Here is a 19,410-nt window from a genome sequence, read left to right as displayed (position 1 = left end):
TAGGAAATGTCCTCTATAGCGAGAGGGGCCCTCTGTGATGCCTATCTGCTCGGGATGATAGAGAGGATGCTGATGGGGGGACCCTCAAATATTTTCTGCATTTGGCCTCATAGGTAGAGGGGATTATGTAAATGTGTGTACTTACCTTGTTAGTCTGTTCCTGCTGCTCTTTCTGATGCTGCTTGGAAAAGTAAGAATAGATTTAAAAAAAAAAATCCCTGCATGGGCAAACACAGTTGGGGTCCTAGTGCCCCCAAAACAATCTTTCCCCCTCCCTAGTTCATGAACGTTTAATGCATTAAATCAATTATTTCTGTGGCCAATAGGGGGAGCTCATTGCATGCTGATGTATCATAGAGTTCACTGTGTAAGCCCCTATGCAGTGAGCTCCTTCAAGTGGCAGTTACAGGTAGACTGAAGGTAAATTATTACTTACCTGCTGCTCTTGTTTTGTCTTCTCAGGCAATTTGGTGTCCACCAACCGCGTCTTGTCCTAAAGGAAAGATTAAAGTAGATAAGATCAGCTCCATGTGATGACAGGATCAGTCTATACAGTTCTGTACACGGAGACTGTCCTGTGTCATGTCCTGTGGACACTAAATGAGGCAGAGCTCAAAGCAGGAAAGTATGTGACCACTAAAATTCAGTCTTACTTATTCTATAAACTTACTGGGTGGTCTCCTCAGTTGGTTGGGCCAGCATCACCTCTATGTCCAATGGTCTATAATGAAAAAAACAGCTCTGACAACAATGTATGGGCTCCGATCACATAGTTATATATACCTATATCTGGAAATATTATCAGCTCATTATATATAGACTCTGTACTCACCTTGCTGTGTTCTCAGCTTGTTCCTCCACTACAGTCTCTTTCTCCTCTACTTCCTCTACTCCCACCTTTTCCTTTTCCATTTCCTCTCTAGCATTTTCCTCTTTCACTTCCTCCTCTTCTGCCTTTTCCTCCTCCGCCACCTTCTTCTCCTCCTCTTCTTCCTCCAGTTCTATTTCCTCCTTGCTATTAGACATAGAACATACATTATATCAGGACTTTGTTCTCACCATTATTAGGGGAGGAGATTAGAAGGGATATCAGTGTGATGCTCTATGGTCTGGTTTTAAGGTAAAAAAGTTTGTGACCCCCCTCCCCCTTTGCCCAGGCTCCAGCATTGCCAGTTCCTCCCTGCCCGGTTTATACACTTACATAGTGTCCATCTTAAAGGGTGGCTCCAATTTCTTCACTGTTCGTATCCTATAATAGAAAACAGCTCTGGTTACTGGAACTACCCAATATACACCCCAAATATAAGATGTGGCAAGACTGGTGCCCCCTTTGATCATTATGACATTTACTAGTAATAATTAATATCCATGACATCACAACATAATTAACCCCTTGCATCTGGAATGTTTAATGATGAGAATGTCATCAATATAGCGAGTCTCTCAGATAAATATACTGATATTAAATTCAGAAGCTTTCCTTCTACCTTCCTTTAGAAGACACAGGAGAATTGTACTTTCTATAAATATACATGTCACATATGGTGGGGGACAACTCATCCATCACCTTGTAAGGCAGACGCCTATATTGCCCTATTATTCTATGATATAATCACCTTACTGGCAGCTCGGAGCCCTTCACCATCCACCACCACCTGTTAGGGAAATACAACGAGATTATATTTACAGGTTAGGAATATTCTCATTCATAGACATGATACAATATGACATCATTTGAGACTTCCATAGTAACAGCCAATCAGATCTCTGTGTTCATTTTCCCGCATTTTTATGTATGAGGCCTGATGACTGTATGAAATGTTTTGTGGTTGCCTGAAGTGTGTTTTCTGTGCACTCTGCAACGCATGGAGATTTATACTGTGTTCTTTCCACTATGGACGTCTCATATATGAAGGTGGAGCTGTGGATGAAGAATACTTTTATCTATTAATATTCAGATCTAGAGATAGAAATATTATAGATTATATCTGACCTTTTGACCTTGGGCTGCTTTACCTATAGGTAGAATGTGGGGTGATGTTCAGGACAATAAATGTTGCATGTTGTGGATCAGTAATTCTTCTACACAGTGTGGAAGATTTATCAAACTGCTGCAAGATCAGATTGTAGCTCTGAAAGCCAGTTGGAAAATGTAAATTGTGACCTGATTAGCTGCTATGGAGAACTGCTCCACAGGTTCTTTGCCATATTCTTGATTAATCAATTCAATTACTGTCCTAACTCAATATACAGAACTTTACATTGATGTACTTACATGAGAGCCTGATATTTTTCCTCCTCACTTTCTTCTTCTTCCTCTTTCCCCACCGCGCCTTCATTCTCCTCCTCAGTATTGATAACTTCCACCATCTCTTCCAGCACTTCTTCTTCCTTGATGTTCTTCTCCTCTACCTCCTTGATTGTATTGTCCTCCACTTTCCCCTGCTTTTCGATGTTTATCTCCTCCATAACCTTCTCTACCTCCTCGATCTTATTCTCCATATTTTTGATCTCCTCCACCTCCTTGATCTTAATCTCCTCCACCTCCACGATATTAATCTCCACTTTCTTAATCTTAATCACCTCCATCTCCTCGATCTTAACTTCCTCTGCCTTTATGATCTTAATCTCCTCCGCCTCCTCAACCTTAATCTCTTCCACGACCTCCCTGATGTTTATCTGCTCCAACTCCTCCTCAGTGTTAATCTCCTCTATCTCATCCTCCATGGTTATATCCTCCAAGATGTTAATCTTCTCATTCTCTTTCTTGATGTTACCATATTCCACCTCCTCATCGATGTTAATCTTCTCCATCTCCTTCTCCTCAATCTTAATCTCCTCCTCCTCCTTTTTCTCCTCCTTGACTTCCTCCAATCTAAAAGTAGATAAGACAGTGAGAGTCCAGGACATGCTCTGTGTGCTCTATTGATATAGAAATGATGAATAGTCATGTGGAAATGAGTAATGGACAAGCCCCATTTACCAGATCTATCCTCAACTTGTACCCATACCTCAGGATCTGAGCCTATAACGAAAAATTTCTATCAATATTTATGTATTATCTAAACTTCAAGACCTATCCTCAAATCTTCAGTCTTCACTTATTGGTCCTTGCATTTTATCCCTTATCTGACCATCAAAACCCTAACCTATAGCAGCGACTGAGGACCTCCCCAGCACTCAAAACCCTAAGGACCCACTTACTGTTACCGATACACAAAAAGTACTGGGGTAATACAGAGATAATAAGCACAGTGATGTCACAGTACAGAGACTCTGTTTAGGTGAAAAAATAATGAAGTTCAGGCACAGGAATGATGCACACAGCAGAGATGACCATGGGGCATCTATAATAACACTGAGGACGGGGCCACATTCTATTTTCCACATACCCTTCCATCCTCTATAGTCACCATTAACTGCACCTTATATCTCACTGGAAATGGGCCTTTAGTTGTTTGACCCCATAGCAACTGAAATGTCTGCAAACCCAGCAGTTATATTCCTGATCCACATAGCAAAACACAGAGTGTCCCTTCCAAATCTGCTATTTCCCTAACACAGCAGCTGGCAGCCACCACTAGGGGGAGCTCAGTGCATACAGATTTATAAAACTACAATCAAACGGCATGTGAGCTGTATACAGTGAGATCCCCCTAGTGACCACTGCAGGAAAAAACACAACAGGAAGCAGAAAAAGCAAATGCATAGAGCAGCCCCTGTCCCATAGCAGTCACCAAGTCTCCCTCTGCGGAAGGTACACCACTGCCACCCGCATCCCTTCTACTGGGTCCATCTGTGAAGCTTCTACATGCGGTTATACTCAGGTGCTGAGAGTAATCAGACATATTGTACACTTACAGGAAAGATGGACTTACCTGACTCTACGCAATTCACCAACCAAAGCTGCAGAAGAGGAAAAGGAAAGAGGCGGCCATTACTGAAGAGGAGGAGACATGATAGAAGAAGATGACAGACACAACAGGAGCTGAGGACACAGCAGACTTACCTCCAGCACCAACTACAACCCTCAGGGGAGTGTCAGCTCTGCAGCCCCTTATATAATGTGTGTGATGTCATAATGTGCGGGGGAGGAGCCAACAGCACAACATTCCATAACATCATAAAGAGGCTGGAGGAGGTAGCCAATCAGAATTTGCGGGGAGGAGCCAAAAGCACAATATTCTATGACATCATAAAGAGGCCAGAAGAGGCAGCCAATCAGAATGTGTGGGGAGGAGCCAACAGCACAGTATTCCGTGACATCATAAAGTGGCCAGAGGAGGCAGCCAATCAGGTGTAATCTATATTGAATGTATGTAAATTTCCCACTTTAGCCCTGTTCAATGGAAGACAGTATTTATATAATGTATATCTAGACGGTATATAGACAGGACATTATAGATAATTCTACTGTATAATAGACGCTTGTTTCTGGACCTGCTGCTATTTCTCAGAAAACTTTTTTACGTTTGTCTTTTTTTCCCCAATAAACTTTATTCATTTTTCCGCAGATACAATACATTGGGGCCTATAGGCACATATCCATAGTGTCCCATAAGTGGGTCTTCCCCATGCATGATGGGAGTTATTCCCCAGCAGCGGGATATCAGTGGCGGCGCCATCCCTGCTCCATATATTATCATTGTATTGTATTGTCGCTCTCGACATTGATACAATTTTCTCCTGATTCGTTATTTTGTGTCACTGACACCTGAACCAGTGATGTGTAACCTGCTGTTCTCCAGCTGATGTTTAACTACAACTCCCAGCATGCCATGGAAAATGCAGACTGTCAGCCTATGCTGGGACTTGTAGCTCCACAACAGCTGCAAGTTGCAAATCTGTAATGTTAACAAAGAATTAATATACCATGAAGGCAGCAGCTATGGGGTCAGTGATGGGGCCATGGGATCTTGGATGTGGGGTGGCAGGGTGCAGTCAGGTTCTGCTCCATGTCTTGCTGCTGCTGTTGGTGGGTGGTTTCTTCAGTAGGTGTGTGAAGAAAAGTGCTCATTAGAGACTCCAGACTTTTGCTGCTGATGGAGCTGGTGCTGCTCCTGATCCCCCCCCCCCCTGCAGCATTCATTTCAGTGAAGCATGAGCGCAGAGGGCCCCCCCAGTCAGACCTTTATGAGGATGGGCAATGGCGCACATAGGCAGCAGCCAATTGACTTACATAGGATGCCTCAATAGTAGTTGAGTTTATCCTTCCTCTCATCGGGTGAAAAAAAGGTCCCCATTTTTGAGCCTTTAAGTCATCCCTAAAAGCTTGCATCTGGCCATTTGTGCAAGGTACTTGGAGGGACTCTCTGCCTCCATCTCCACTGCATACTGCCACAGTGTCTCGAGGTCATCTGCCTGGTCTTCCTCATCGTCATCCAGTTCCTCATGCTCCTCCTGTTCCTATCCTGTCACTTGTGCAGAAAAAACACTAATTTCTGTATACGTTGCTTGTGCGTGAATGTTCTCCTCAGCCAGTTCAGCACCCACAGGGCTCAGGTGGCCTTGAGATGTAGACGCCACGTCTCCTGTCCCCTGGTCAGACAGATTTATCAGCATCTGCTCTAGGACATGAAGGAATTGGAATGATGTCATTCATCTCGTAGTCCTGGCGGCTGAGAAATAAAGTGGCCTCCTCAAAGGGCCTCAGGAAACAGCAGTTGTCACACATGAGCTACCACTGGCTAACTTTGAAGTTACACAGGGGAGTGCTTCTGTCCACCTGCAACATCAAGAAATTGTTTACAGCCTTCATCTTCCTCTTAAGTCGGTCCAACATGTGGAGGATGGAGTTCCAACAGGCGGAAACACGGCATATCAGGCGATGTTGTGGAATGCTATTCTGCCTTTGCAGCTCAAGGAGGACGTGTTTTGCAGTGTAAGAGGGGCTGAACTGTATGCACAGTTTCCTGACAATTTTTTTGATGTCTTGTAGTTGGGTGGAAGACTTTAGGAACTGCGTTTGTAGTACCCCAGAGCGGGCACTACCATTCCGACACCCTGCTACTGTCTCTAATGGCTAACCAATACGATCATCTGTGTATTTATTCCAGGTTTTTTGATATTGTGCTTTAATAACATGGCTATGTAACCTATGTATTGTAGTGCATTCACTGTGCCTGGTTGTCCAGCAGACGGCAGTGTATCTGGCAGTGAGAGATCTAGGGGGAGATTCCATTCTCCCCCTTTTGGGCAGAAGTGGGCTAGTCTCTTCCTACCAAGGGAGAGGTTATGGGAAGCTATAGTCAGTCGAGAGTGAAGTTGAGAATTGGAAGGAGAGCACACATGTCGCAGTAAGGGGATCTCCCCTCTCTTGCAGCAGGAGTCTTCCAGGAGAAGCAGCTTGCAAAGCACCCTGACTCCTTACATTTTAAAGACAGAGTATAACAAGGGGGTCAAAAGCCAAAGGCACCTCGCTCAAAGTTACCAGTACTTGTAGAAAGTCCAGCTACCAGACCGAAGCCAGAGTCTCAGTAGACAGGCTTAATTCGTGCTGTAATTAAACAGATGTGCGCACCATAGTGTAATTCCGGATAGACAGGATAATATGAAATAAATTTCAAGGCTCACCTTGTTGGGTTGTGCTAGTTATAGGCACAACTCTAATGAACGCTCATCAGAAGGGTCCTGAAAACCTGGAGGGTGGTGGTCTACAGCAACAGGAAAGGTAGTCTTCTTATCGGAGATCCCTGGAATCCCCAAGAAAGTGCGTATTTGCAGAGATAAACTTACCACGACGCAAAGACCAACCACAGGTCACCAGGATCAGGAATCAAGTATTTTGTTGCAGCAATGCAACGCGTTTCGGGGAATCACTCCCCTTCATCAGGTACAAGAGGCTGCACAGTTTTGTGTGGATGCAAGTTCATTCAAGGAAAGCTGTTAACCGTTTACCAAGTCTGGACTCTTACTCTACCAACTATCACTCTCCCCTTTACTGCTGCAGAGCCTAACCCTGGGGACCGACGGTATCCAGGTAGGAGCACCATGACACACACAAAACTCATAAGGCAAAATTACCACTCAGCATTCCTAAAAACTTGGGACTCAATCGGCCCTGGGGGCGTCACGTTGCACTTTACAACCAGAATAAAGATGTGCACCATGCAGAACGCATGGCTCAGCCCTCTTTAACGCAGTGCCGACACAATATTCTTCCCGTTGTTGGTCACCATAGTTCGGATTTTCAGTTGGAGAACAGAAAGACAGGATTTGATTTTCTCTTGTAGGACTCGGGCAATTCCTCCCCAGTGTGACTCCGTTCTCCCAGGAAAACCAGGTGCAGGACAGCGTGACACCCCCGTACTATAGGTGGCATGCTGAAGTTGCACTCCGAATTGTGCCTGCAGTGGAGGCTGAGGACAAGGTGGAGGATGAGAAGGCAGAGCAGGACATTGGCACAGGACTCACAGCTTGAGAATGTGTTGGCGGCAGTGCCGTAACCTGGCCAGGTTGCTGGTGTGGATGGGCAGGACCCACATTTACCCAGTGGGCCATAAAGGATAGCCCCACATGTCGGCGCTGCCGTGAACTTTAGCAGACACAGACAGGCTCAAGGACTATCCCATCTTCTGCTCAACATACGTGTGCAGGGCTGGTACAGCCTTTTTGGAGAAGTAATGACGACTTGGGACTCTCCACCTTTGCTCGACACAAGCCATCAGTTCTAAGAACGGTGCAGGTTCCACCACATGGAAAAGGAGGGACTGTAGTACCAGCAACTAGAGATGTTGCGAACATAAAATTTTCCGTTCGCGGACTGCGAACGCGAATTTCTGCAAATGTTCGCGAACTGGCGAACCGCCATAGACTTCAATAGGCAGGCGAATTTTAAAACCCACAGGGACTCTTTCTAGTGATGGAAAAATTGTTTCAAGGGGACTAACACCTGGACTGTGGCATGCCGGAGGGGGATCCATGGCAAAACTCCCATGGAAAATTACATTGTTGACGCAGAGTTGGATTTTAATCCATAAAGAGCATAAATCACCTAACAATCCAAATATTTTTTGAACAACGTGGTTTAAAACATCCAGTGTGTGTATATGATCAGGTATGATGTTGTATCGATTAGGTAGTGTAAGGGTTACGCCCGCTTCACAGACATTGACAGACCAAACTCCCCTTTTAATGCACCGCAAACAACCGCAAACAGTCCATTTGCCCAACCGCAAACTCACCATTTATACAAGGTTAGATACCAAGCTAGCCATGTCCCGTTGATGTCATTGAAGGTTTCTTCCTCCACCCAGCCACGTACAACACCAAGGGTCCCGGAAAGGTGAATTGAATTGATTTTTCGAACGGGGAGATGGTTAAAAAAACGCTGGCTCCCTCCCCTTTGTTTGAATTTACGCCACGGTCACTGCGTCTGCGCCGTACAATTTACTGTCACACCCGATATGAGTGCTATTTTCTGTAGTTCTCTCTTCTCATCAGTTTAATCCCTGTTACGTCCCATATCAGGGTGGGATTGCCTTTTGTGAAAAAAAATTTAGGCCGGGTACCTTCGACTGCCTTCACAGTGACAGACTAAACTCTGATACACCAAACTGAATTGATTTTAGGAACCGGGAGATGGAAAAAGCAGCTTGGTCGGTCCTCTTACTCCCAAGTTGGGGCACTGCGCGTGCACGGAGCAATGTGCTGTGACACCCTATATGAGTGGTGTCTTAACTAGTACTATTCCTATCAGTTTAATCCCTGTTACGTCCCCTATCCGGGGACGTGTGTCGAATTGATTAATTATTGTCGAATTAACGAACCATTACGACATCCTGGAATAATTTAGTTCTGAGCTTTGTACTTGATTTGTATTGGAATTGATGGGGATTTTTTAAATTGTCTGCATTATTTCTAATAAACTATTAAGAGACTTTATTATGATTTTTTTATTTTATGTATTAAAAACCCACCCATACAACTTAATAAAAATAAATAAAAAAAATTAAGTTTTTTCTATGAAAAATTATCCAGCCAAACGCTTTTGGTCTGATCATAATGAAGCAACGGCCTTATCATCTGGGGTGTGGCAACATTGCCAACACACTCAGAGGTGATGATCGCTTCATTGTGATACGCAAGCCCCTTCACCACAACAAGGTAACGATCACGAAGGGGAATTGACACTTGTATGTGCCTTTTTGTTTGGTTTTATTTTTGCAGCCACAGTGCAGCACCAGAGGCCAGAAAAATTAGGCATGTACACATGCCTGAAAAATAATGTTATTGTTGCAGCCGCTGTTGTTGCAGCCGCTGTTGTAGCAACGGCTGGAAAAATTGATATTTTCAAGGCAGAAAGGTGACTAAAACATTGCGGCTTGAACCCTAGTTGGTGGTGGAGAATTCACAAAAGTCATCCGGTATGCAGACATTAAATACAGCAGCGTGGGGACCATTTTGAGGCCAAGGCATGTCATCAGGGCTTTTGTTAGTCAAACGTATCCCCCACTGTCAGTCCCTTCGGGATCCATGCCTCATTCATCTTAATGAAGGTGAGGTAATCAACACTTTTTTGACCGAGGCGACTTCTTTTGTCAGTGACAATACCTCCTTGCTGCACTGAAGGTCCTTTCTGACAGGAAACTTGAAGCGGGGCAGGCCAGAAGTTCTATCGCAAATTGGGATAGCTCAGGCCACAGGTCAAGCCTGCACACCCAGTAGTCAAGGGGTTCATCGCTCCTCAGAGTGTCGATATCTGCAGTTAAGACGAGGTAGTCTGCTACCTGTCGGTCGAGTCGTTCTCTAAGGCTGGATCCCGAAGGGCTGTGGCGATGTGTAGGACTGAAAAAGCTCTGCATGTCCTCCATCAACAACACATCTGTAAAGCGTCCTGTCCTTGCCGCCGTGGTCATGGTAGGAGGAGGATTACTTTCACCTCTTCCCCTGTTAGATTCCCGTTGTGCTGTGACATCCCCCTTATAAGCTGTGTAAAGCATATTTTTTAGTTTTGTTTTGAACTGCTGCATCCTTTCTGACTTTCGGTAAGTTGGTAACATTTCCGCCACTTTCTGCTTATACCGGGGGTCTAGTAGCGTGGCCACCCAGTACAGGTCGTTCTCCTTCATCCTTTTTATACGAGGGTCCCTCAACTGACATGACAGCATGAAAGACCCCATTTGCACAAGGTTGGATGCCGAGCTACTCTATTCCCGTTCCTCGTCCTCACTAATGTCATTGACGGTCTGTTCTTCACCCCAGCCACGTACAACACCACGGGTCCCAGAGAGGTGACAACAACGAGCACCCTGGGATGCCTGCTGTGGTTGGTCTTCCTCCTCCTCCAAGCCACATTCCTCCTCTGACTCCTCTTCCTCACACTCCTCTTCCAGCGTTGCCGCAGGTCCAGCAAGCGATGATGACAAGGCTGTTTCTGGTGGTGATGGTGACCACAACTCTTTCTCTTCACGCTCATCTACAGCCTGATCCAGCACTCTTCGCAGGGCACGCTCCAGGAAGAAAACAAATGGGATGAGGTCGCTGATGGTGCCTTCGGTGCGACTGACTAGGTTTGTCACCTCCTCAAAAGGACGCATGAGCCTACAGGCATTGCGCATGTGTAGTGTACGGGGGCTGTAATGCCCGTCACTACAGAAGGGTCACTTGTGTGCTGTCGTTTCCCCTTATTTATGGGGAGGTTGGTATAAGTCATCTTTATAAAATATAATGTAATGTAATGCTATGTACTTCCCTGTTACTGTAAAATGTGCATGTACAGGCCTGCTAGGGGTGTCATTCCAGCTCTTAGTCACTAGAGGGAGCTAGGGAGCCCTAGTTTATATAAGGCTCAGTCAGGGAAAGGAAGAGGAGTTGAAGTGAGAGTTAAAGAGTGAGTTGGAGTTGGAGTTAGAGATTAGACTATGTCAGAGTCAAGTCCAGGCCTGAAGCCTGCAGACCAGGAGAGGGTATTGCAGTCCCTGTAACCGGGTTCCAGATCCAAGGAGAAGGTTCCCCTCCTGAGTTCATATATGCAGAAGCAGGAACACCACAGTTAACCAGCCTGAGGAAACTGAGAGAGACAGAGGCAAGTCCAGAAAAGCAAGAGGTACTAAAGACAACAGAGGAGGTACTTGATAATTATAAAACCAAGGATATAAGCCAGAGCTAGGGCATCGGGCCTTGGAGAAGAGTTTCTATGTTCCAGGATCAGTCAGGAATAGAGTGCAAGCCGCCTGTACTGCAAGTCCTGTGTTTAACACTCTGAAGTCACCTTGCTATATATATTGCCTGCATCAAATGTATTGAAACCAACTGTCTTCAAAGGAACTGCGCTTCCATCTATGTCCATGTATGATGACTACTAAAGTTTGAGTTCTGTTTTAACATCACGGTGTTCCTCAGTTATTCCTGCTATCAGCAAACGGCGTGCCACCGTTTAATTGGCACTGGCGTCACGAACTTTATTTATCATTACCTGCCCTTGCAGAGAGTCAGCTGTCTCAGGTTAGTGGTCACAATTGCACTACAACACCCAGGAACACTATTAACCCTAACTTGAGTACGCTGCACCTCTCTTTTGGCGTCACGAACAGGATACGCACGCTTTCTAGTGCAAGAAGCGTGAACTTTGTGCCTTATACAGTTGCCCTGTGACCAAAGTGACAAATTGCCTGTTTTATTAAAGTGGACTTTGTGGACTGAAAAATATACCAAAAGTGTCCCTAAAACCTCCAAAAAGCACTGTGCAGTGTTGCGCTATCAAGAGGAAGGAAATCGCCACATCGGAGTGTGGTTTTATGGACTTTTTACCATCCTGCTTGCTGTCAGTGAATAGATAGCGTTTCTTGCTAAAAGATGGCCGCTGAGCTTGCTGAATTTACTGCTGCGTCATCTTCATTCCGAAAAGGCGGGAAAAGTTAGCGCCTTTTTACTGAAAAAGCGGGAGAAGGTTCAAGGTCAGGCGCCACCGCCTGTCTGGACATTTGCATGTCTGCCAGCATGGACTCCGCCTTCCACATACTGGAATACCTGGGGGGCGGCCTCCCAGTGCAATGGGAGGATCTGGCTGAACTTATTGGCGCCACCCTGTCGCTCTCCGTAGTAGGATCGAGCATGTTGGAGAGTAAAGACTGCTCTGCTGAGATGTCTGCGCCTGAGCTATTGAAAACGGATGTCGTTGGTGTCGAGCCAGAGGAGGCTCCACCGGCCTACTCTCCGGAACCGGAGAGACCCGCCTGCCCGCCACTGGGGAAAGAACCGGAGCATTGCTATGGCTCTTGGAGAGATTTCTTTCAGCCCTCTTTCAAGTGGTCCGCATTAATGGCAGAGATCCGGGAGGCCGCTATAAAGAGGAATACTAAAACCAAAATATATTATGAAGAACTGACCAAGTCCATTTATGACCGTCATTCCAATACCCAACCCCGCCTGGAAAGGAGAAGGGGGTTGGTGCTGTCCTTTGACAAAACCCGTGGCTACGGGTTCATACAAGACCACATTACTGGCAGAGACTTGTTCGTCAACCGGAGGTCTGTCAAGAGAGGTTACCTCCCTGGGCATCTGCATAACCTCCGCGAGGGAGAGGAGGTAGAATTCACCCCTGCCGAGGGCCTGCGAGGCCCATATGCGACTGCCGTGACCCGTCCCAAGAAGGAACCGGAGGACTGGGAGGCAGAAGAGGACTAGTCTGGCTGCGAGCGGGCACCTGAGCGCTCTCCAGAAACAGCCCATCACGCGTTCCAAGAGCGGGGCTCTTTCATTGGTCCTAATGTATTCTGGCAGCCAACCGTGTTGGAGAAATGGGTGAGTCCCTATCCGTCCCCCGCGCTGCCTCGCCGGGAGAAAACCATCCAAGATATGGAAAATTTAAAAGGACTCCGCGTTACCCTGGAAAATATCCGTAAAGGTCGGAGACCAGATGCGCCACCGGAGCCTGCAGCGGCCGCGTCCGACGCATCGTTTACTGTACCTGCGCCGGCGGCGCCAGCAGAGGACAGCGATTCGGACACTGAAAGTATAGGTGACCAGATCGTCCGTCTGGAGGAAAAGTTGCTGCGCACGATTGCCACCGCCAGGATCCAGACGCCGCCTAAGGAGGACGAGGTAAGGGTGCCTGTCACCACCCGTAAACCACCTTCTGCTAACATTGCTCTGTCAAGGTCCCAAAGAAGTCTCGCTAATCCTGTGACTTGCTGCACAGAGCCCACCGTACCGCTTGCGGCGGCGGTATCAAGTCCACCGCAGCCTACGATAATTATGCCGGGACCTGTACGGTCCACAAGAGTCTTTACCCCTAGGCCTATGGGGCCAATACCTATTAGGGGTCCCTTCACTTTGCAGCTGCCCCCTGACACTGTAATGTGGGCACATCCACCTGTAGAGAACTACTACAGCCCTTATTTGCCAGCAGAGCTGGGCAACTATGAGGCGCCCTTGTGAATTAGCCTGCTAGGCCTTTGATTTATTTTTGCCAAGGGATGATTTTGAAAAGTTAACCCTTCCAGGACAGGAGTCCGTTGTTTCTGGTCCTTTGTTGCTGCTGACAGTTTATCCACGGCTCAGTGGTAGTGGTCACTCACTGAAATAATAAAGTCAACAAAGCCAAGTTTGTTTCCAGGACCTCCTGCCTGCTTCTGCTATCACACACCAAGTTGTGCCTGTTCCGTTGTTGCACCTTTTACCCTTAACCCCCTTTTCAGGTTGATCAGGGGTATTACAGCACTTGTTTTATATTATGCCATTTGATTGTGCAACTTGATACTAAGGAACCGTGCCCAGTGATAGACTCAAAAGTACCTGAGCCTCTGAGATCTTTGTTTTTAAGGAAATGTGCCCAGAGATGGACTCCACTGCACGAGAGCCTCTGTGATTTACAAGAAAGGAACCTGGGTACGGACTCATATTTGTTCTTTGAGCCTCCAAGAACTTTTATACAGGGAGTGCAGAATTATTAGGCAAGTTGTATTTTTGAGGATTAATTTTATTATTGAACAACAACCATGTTCTCAATGAACCCAAAAAACTCATTAATATCAAAGCTGAATATTTTTGGAAGTAGTTTTTAGTTTGTTTTTAGTTTTAGCTATTTTAGGGGGATATCTGTGTGTGCAGGTGACTATTACTGTGCATAATTATTAGGCAACTTAACAAAAAACAAATATATACCCATTTCAATTATTTATTTTTACCAGTGAAACCAATATAACATCTCAACATTCACAAATATACATTTCTGACATTCAAAAACAAAACTAAAACAAATCAGTGACCAATATAGCCACCTTTCTTTGCAAGGACACTCAAAAGCCTGCCATCCATGGATTCTGTCAGTGTTTTGATCTGTTCACCATCAACATTGCGTGCAGCAGCAACCACAGCCTCCCAGACACTGTTCAGAGAGGTGTACTGTTTTCCCTCCTTGTAAATCTCACATTTGATGATGGACCACAGGTTCTCAATGGGGTTCAGATCAGGTGAACAAGGAGGCCATGTCATTAGATTTTCTTTTTTTATACCCTTTCTTGCCAGCCACGCTGTGGAGTACTTGGACGCGTGTGATGGAGCATTGTCCTGCATGAAAATCATGTTTTTCTTGAAGTATGCAGACTTCTTCCTGTACCACTGCTTGAAGAAGGTGTCTTCCAGAAACTGGCAGTAGGACTGGGAGTTGAGCTTGACTCCATCCTCAACCCGAAAAGGCCCCACAAGCTCATCTTTGATGATACCAGCCCAAACCAGTACTCCACCTCCACCTTGCTGGCGTCTGAGTCGGACTGGAGCTCTCTGCCCTTTACCAATCCAGCCACGGGCCCATCCATCTGGCCCATCAAGACTCACTCTCATTTCATCAGTCCATAAAACCTTAGAAAAATCAGTCTTGAGATATTTCTTGGCTCAGTCTTGAAGTTTCAGCTTGTGTGTCTTGTTCAGTGGTGGTCGTCTTTCAGCCTTTCTTACCTTGGCCATGTCTCTGAGTATTGCACACCTTGTGCTTTTGGGCACTCCAGTGATGTTGTAGCTCTGAAATATGGCCAAACTGGTGGCAAGTGGCATCTTGGCAGCTGCACGCTTGACTTTTCTCAGTTCATGAGCAGTTATTTTGCGCCTTGGTTTTTCCACACGCTTCTTGCGACCCTGTTGACTATTTTGAATGAAACGCTTGATTGTTCAATGATCACGCTTCAGAAGCTTTGCAATTTTAAGAGTGCTGCATCCCTCTGCAAGATAACATAGTAACATAGTACATAAGGCCGAAAAAAGACATTTGTCCATCCAGTTCGGCCTGTCATCCTACAAGTTGATCCAGAGGAAGGCAAAAAAAAACCCTGTGAGGTAGAAGCCAAGATATCTCACTATTTTTGACTTTTCTGAGCCTGTCAAGTCCTTCTTTTGACCCATTTTGCCAAAGGAAAGGAAGTTGCCTAATAATTATGCACACCTAATATAGGGTGTTGATGTCATTAGACCACACCCCTTCTCATTACAGAGATGCACATCACCTAATATGCTTAATTGGTAGTAGGCTTTCGAGCCTATACAGCTTGGAGTAAGACAACATGCATAAAGAGGATGATGTGGTCAAAATACTCATTTGCCTAATAATTCTGCACGCAGTGTACTGTTTTATCTTTTATGCTGTTCTATTAAGGACAATTTGCACATATGGACTATCCTGGTAATAATGTTACGCTGTGCCAGGTCAGCGCCCCAGTTCCATTCACTATCCTGAGAGAAGAGAACGACGCCCCTTGTCACCACACTTCACCTTTGCCAATTGGACCTGATATGAATGTATATGCAGATGAATTACATGTATGTATGCCTGCATGTGTCTTTTTCTATTTCAGGTGAAAATTCCAGTTGGGCGGGCCCTGATGGAGTACGAGGTCGTACTCAGCTTAAAGCAGCGGGGTGTGTAGTGTACGGGAGCTGTAATGCCCGTCACTACAGAAGGGTCACTTGTGTGCTGTCGTTTCCCCTTATTTATGGGGAGGTTGGTATAAGTCATCTTTATAAAATATAATGTAATGTAATGCTATGTACTTCCCTGTTACTGTAAAATGTGCATGTACAGGCCTGCTAGGGGTGTCATTCCAGCTCTTAGTCACTAGAGGGAGCTAGGGAGCCCTAGTTTATATAAGGCCCAGTCAGGGAAAGGAAGAGGAGTTGAAGTGAGAGTTAAAGAGTGAGTTGGAGTTGGAGTTGGAGATTAGACTATGTCTGAGTCAAGTCCAGGCCTGAAGCCTGCAGACCAGGAGAGGGTATTGCAGTCCCTGTAACCGGGTTCCAGATCCAAGGAGAAGGTTCCCCTCCTGAGTTCATATATGCAGAAGCAGGAACACCACAGTTAACCAGCCTGAGGAAACTGGGAGAGACAGAGGCAAGTCCAGAAAAGCAAGAGGTACTAAAGACAACAGAGGAGGTACTTGATAATTATAAAACCAAGGATATAAGCCAGAGCTAGGGCATCGGGCCTTGGAGAAGAGTTTCTATGTTCCAGGATCAGTCAGGAATAGAGTGCAAGCCGCCTGTACTGCAAGTCCTGTGTTTAACACTCTGAAGTCACCTTGCTATATATATTGCCTGCATCAAATGTATTGAAACCAACTGTCTTCAAAGGAACTGCGCTTCCATCTATGTCCATGTATGATGACTACTAAAGTTTGAGTTCTGTTTTAACATCACGGTGTTCCTCAGTTATTCCTGCTATCAGCAAACGGCGTGCCACCGTTTAATTGGCACTGGCGTCACGAACTTTATTTATCATTACCTGCCCTTGCAGAGAGTCAGCTGTCTCAGGTTAGTGGTCACAATTGCACTACAACACCCAGGAACACTATTAACCCTAACTTGAGTACGCTGCACATGAGCGTCCAGTAACGTGGCAAACAAATACCCAGCTCCGCAGAGGCTGTCCTAGCACCCCGGTCATACAAATACTCGTTGACGGCTTTTTCTTGTTGGAGCAGGCGGTCGAACATTAGTAGTGTTGAATTCCAACGTGTCGGGCTGTCGCAAATCAAGCGCCTCACTGGCATGTTGTTTCGGCGCTGAATGTCTGAAAAGTGCGCCATGGCCGTGTAGGAACGCCTGAAATGGCCACACACCTTCCTGGCCTGCTTGAGGACGTCCTGTAAGCCTGGGTACTTATGCACAAAGCGTTGTATGATCAGATTCAACACATGTGCCATGCACGGCACATGTGACAACTTGCCCAAATTCAATGCCGCCAACAAATTGCTTCCATTGTCACACACCACTTTGCCGATCTCCAGTTGGTGCGGGGTCAGCTACTGATCCACCTGTACCTTCAGGGCGGACAGGAGTGCTGGTCCGGTGTGGCTCTCTGCTTTCAGGCAAGTCAACCCCAAGACAGCGTGACACTGTCGTATCCAGGATGTGGAATAGCCCCTGGGGAGCTGGGGGGATTCAGTTGATGTGCAGCCAGACGCCGCAGCAGAAGAGGACTCAGCCGAGGAGGTTATGGAAGAGGATGGAGTAGGAGGAGTAGAGGAGGTGGCAGTAGGCCTGCCTGCAAGTCGTGGCGGTGTCACCAACTCCGCTGCAGAGACACGCATTCCATGCTTGTCAGCCGTCAGCAGGTTGACCCAATGCGCAGTGTAGGTGATATACCTGCCCTGACCGTGCTTTGAAGACCAGGTATCAGTGGTCATATGGACCCTTGCCCCAACACTGTATGCCAGAGATGCCATGACTTCCTTTTCAATCACTGAGTAGAGGTTTGGGATTGCCTTTTTTGAAAAGAAAATTCGTCCGGGTACCTTCCACTGTGGTGTCCCAATAGCGACAAATTTTTTGAAGGCCTCAGACTCCACCAGCTGGTATGGTAAAAGCTGGAGGGCTAAGAGTTCCGTCAAGCCAGCTGTCAGACGCCTGGGCAAGGGGGTGACTCTGGGACATTGGCTTCCTACGCTCAAACATTTCCTTTACAGACACCTGACTGTGGGCAGATGAGATGGAACTGCTGAAGGTGAGAGGCGGAGTGGCGGGTGGTTGAGAGGGGGCAAGGAGGACAGCAGTGGTTGACGTGGCTGAAGATGCTGGACCAGGAGGAGGATGGTGGCTTTGAGCTTGTGTGCTGCTTCTACTCGTCATCATGTGTTGATCCCATAGGCGTTTGTGATGTGCGATCATGTGCCTTCGCAAAGCAGTTGTACCTAGGTGGGTGTTGGATTTCCCACGACTCAGTTTCTTTTGGCACAGGTTGCAAATGGCATCGCTGTTATCAGAGGCAGACACACAAAATAAATGCCACACTGCTGAGCTTTGCAATGACGACATTCTGGTGGTGACAGCAGCATGTATTGATTGGCGTGCTGTCTGGCTGACCCCGGGTGCCGATACATGCTGTCTGTGCCACTAGCTCCTTGCGATGACCTCCCCCTGCTTCCAACTCGTCTCCTCCTTCTCTCTGTCTCCCCTTCTGAACTTTCCCCCTCTTCTTCTTCTCTTCGAGCAGGCACCCACGTGGCTTCCACGGACACATCGTCATCATCAACCACTTCACTTGTATCTGACACCTCAGCAAAGGAAGCAGCAGCGGGTACAACATGATCATCATCATCATCACACTGTACATCCATGTGTGTAATGCTGCCTGACTGAGACATATCCCTGTTATCTCCATCCTCTGGCAATAATGGTTGCGCATCACTAATTTCATCCAAATGATGTGTAAATAACTCCTCTGAGGGATCAAGTGAAGCGACTGTGGTGGCTGTGGTGGTAGTGGTGGTGGTGGCGGCGGGCGGGAGAGTGGTAACTTGAGAGCAGGTGACCAAAGCTGAGCTGGAGGAGGATGGTGCGTCAAGGTTCTTAGCGGAAGCTGTTGAAGATTGGGTGTCCTGTGTAAGCCAGTCAACTATTTTCTCCGAATTTTTTGGGTTCAGGGTACGTGGCCTCTGAACACTGGGCATTATTCCAGGGCCAGTGGAAATCACAGCACCACAAACACGACGGCCCCTGCGGCGTGGCCTGCCTCTGCCTGTCATTTTTTATTAGATAAGTGTTACTATGCGTGCAAGGTACTGTGCCACCCTATATAAGTGGTGGGCAGTGGGCACAGTACAGTCTGTGTGGGCCTGACACACACTGGCTTGCAACTGTGATTATATCACAGAAAAATATTAAATAGAATTTTTATTTATCTGCGAGGTATTTGTGAGTGAGTGACACCCTGTAACGGTATAAGTGGAGGTCTAGCTACTAGCCAGTGGACACAATACAGTCTGTGTGGGCCTGACACACACGGGCTTGCAAATGGGATTAGATCACAGAAAAATATTAAATAGATAATATCTGCGAGGTATTTTCTGTCACACCCTGTATGAATGGTGTGCACACAGTGCTGTCTGTGACTGAGCCTGCAGCCTCTCACACATGGGCAGGCAACTGCAATATATGTATATATAAAATAAAATAAATAGCAGACTGATGTACCAGCCCTGA

The 19,410-nt window shown here is 46.5% G+C and overlaps 1 protein-coding gene across 1 annotated transcript in view; it reads right to left on the bottom strand.

Annotated features, from left to right (window-relative positions):
• Positions 1-19,410, bottom strand: part of LOC121002633 — a 69,741-nt gene that overhangs the window by 15,279 nt on the left and 35,052 nt on the right. The window contains exons 7-12 of the mRNA XM_040434072.1: positions 3,879-3,940; positions 3,012-3,025; positions 2,276-2,817; positions 1,622-1,655; positions 437-493; positions 146-178 (exon numbers count right to left, since the gene is read on the bottom strand). Coding sequence (XP_040290006.1) covers positions 146-178; positions 437-493; positions 1,622-1,655; positions 2,276-2,817; positions 3,012-3,025; positions 3,879-3,940 — 742 coding nt within the window. The remainder of the gene's footprint in view (positions 1-145; positions 179-436; positions 494-1,621; positions 1,656-2,275; positions 2,818-3,011; positions 3,026-3,878; positions 3,941-19,410) is intronic.

Source organism: Bufo bufo, chromosome 5 (genome assembly GCF_905171765.1).
Source record: "Bufo bufo chromosome 5, aBufBuf1.1, whole genome shotgun sequence".
NCBI lineage: Eukaryota > Metazoa > Chordata > Amphibia > Anura > Bufonidae > Bufo > Bufo bufo.
The sequence above is the reverse complement of the archived record's forward strand: the minus strand, read 5'-3'. Positions and strand labels throughout refer to the sequence as shown.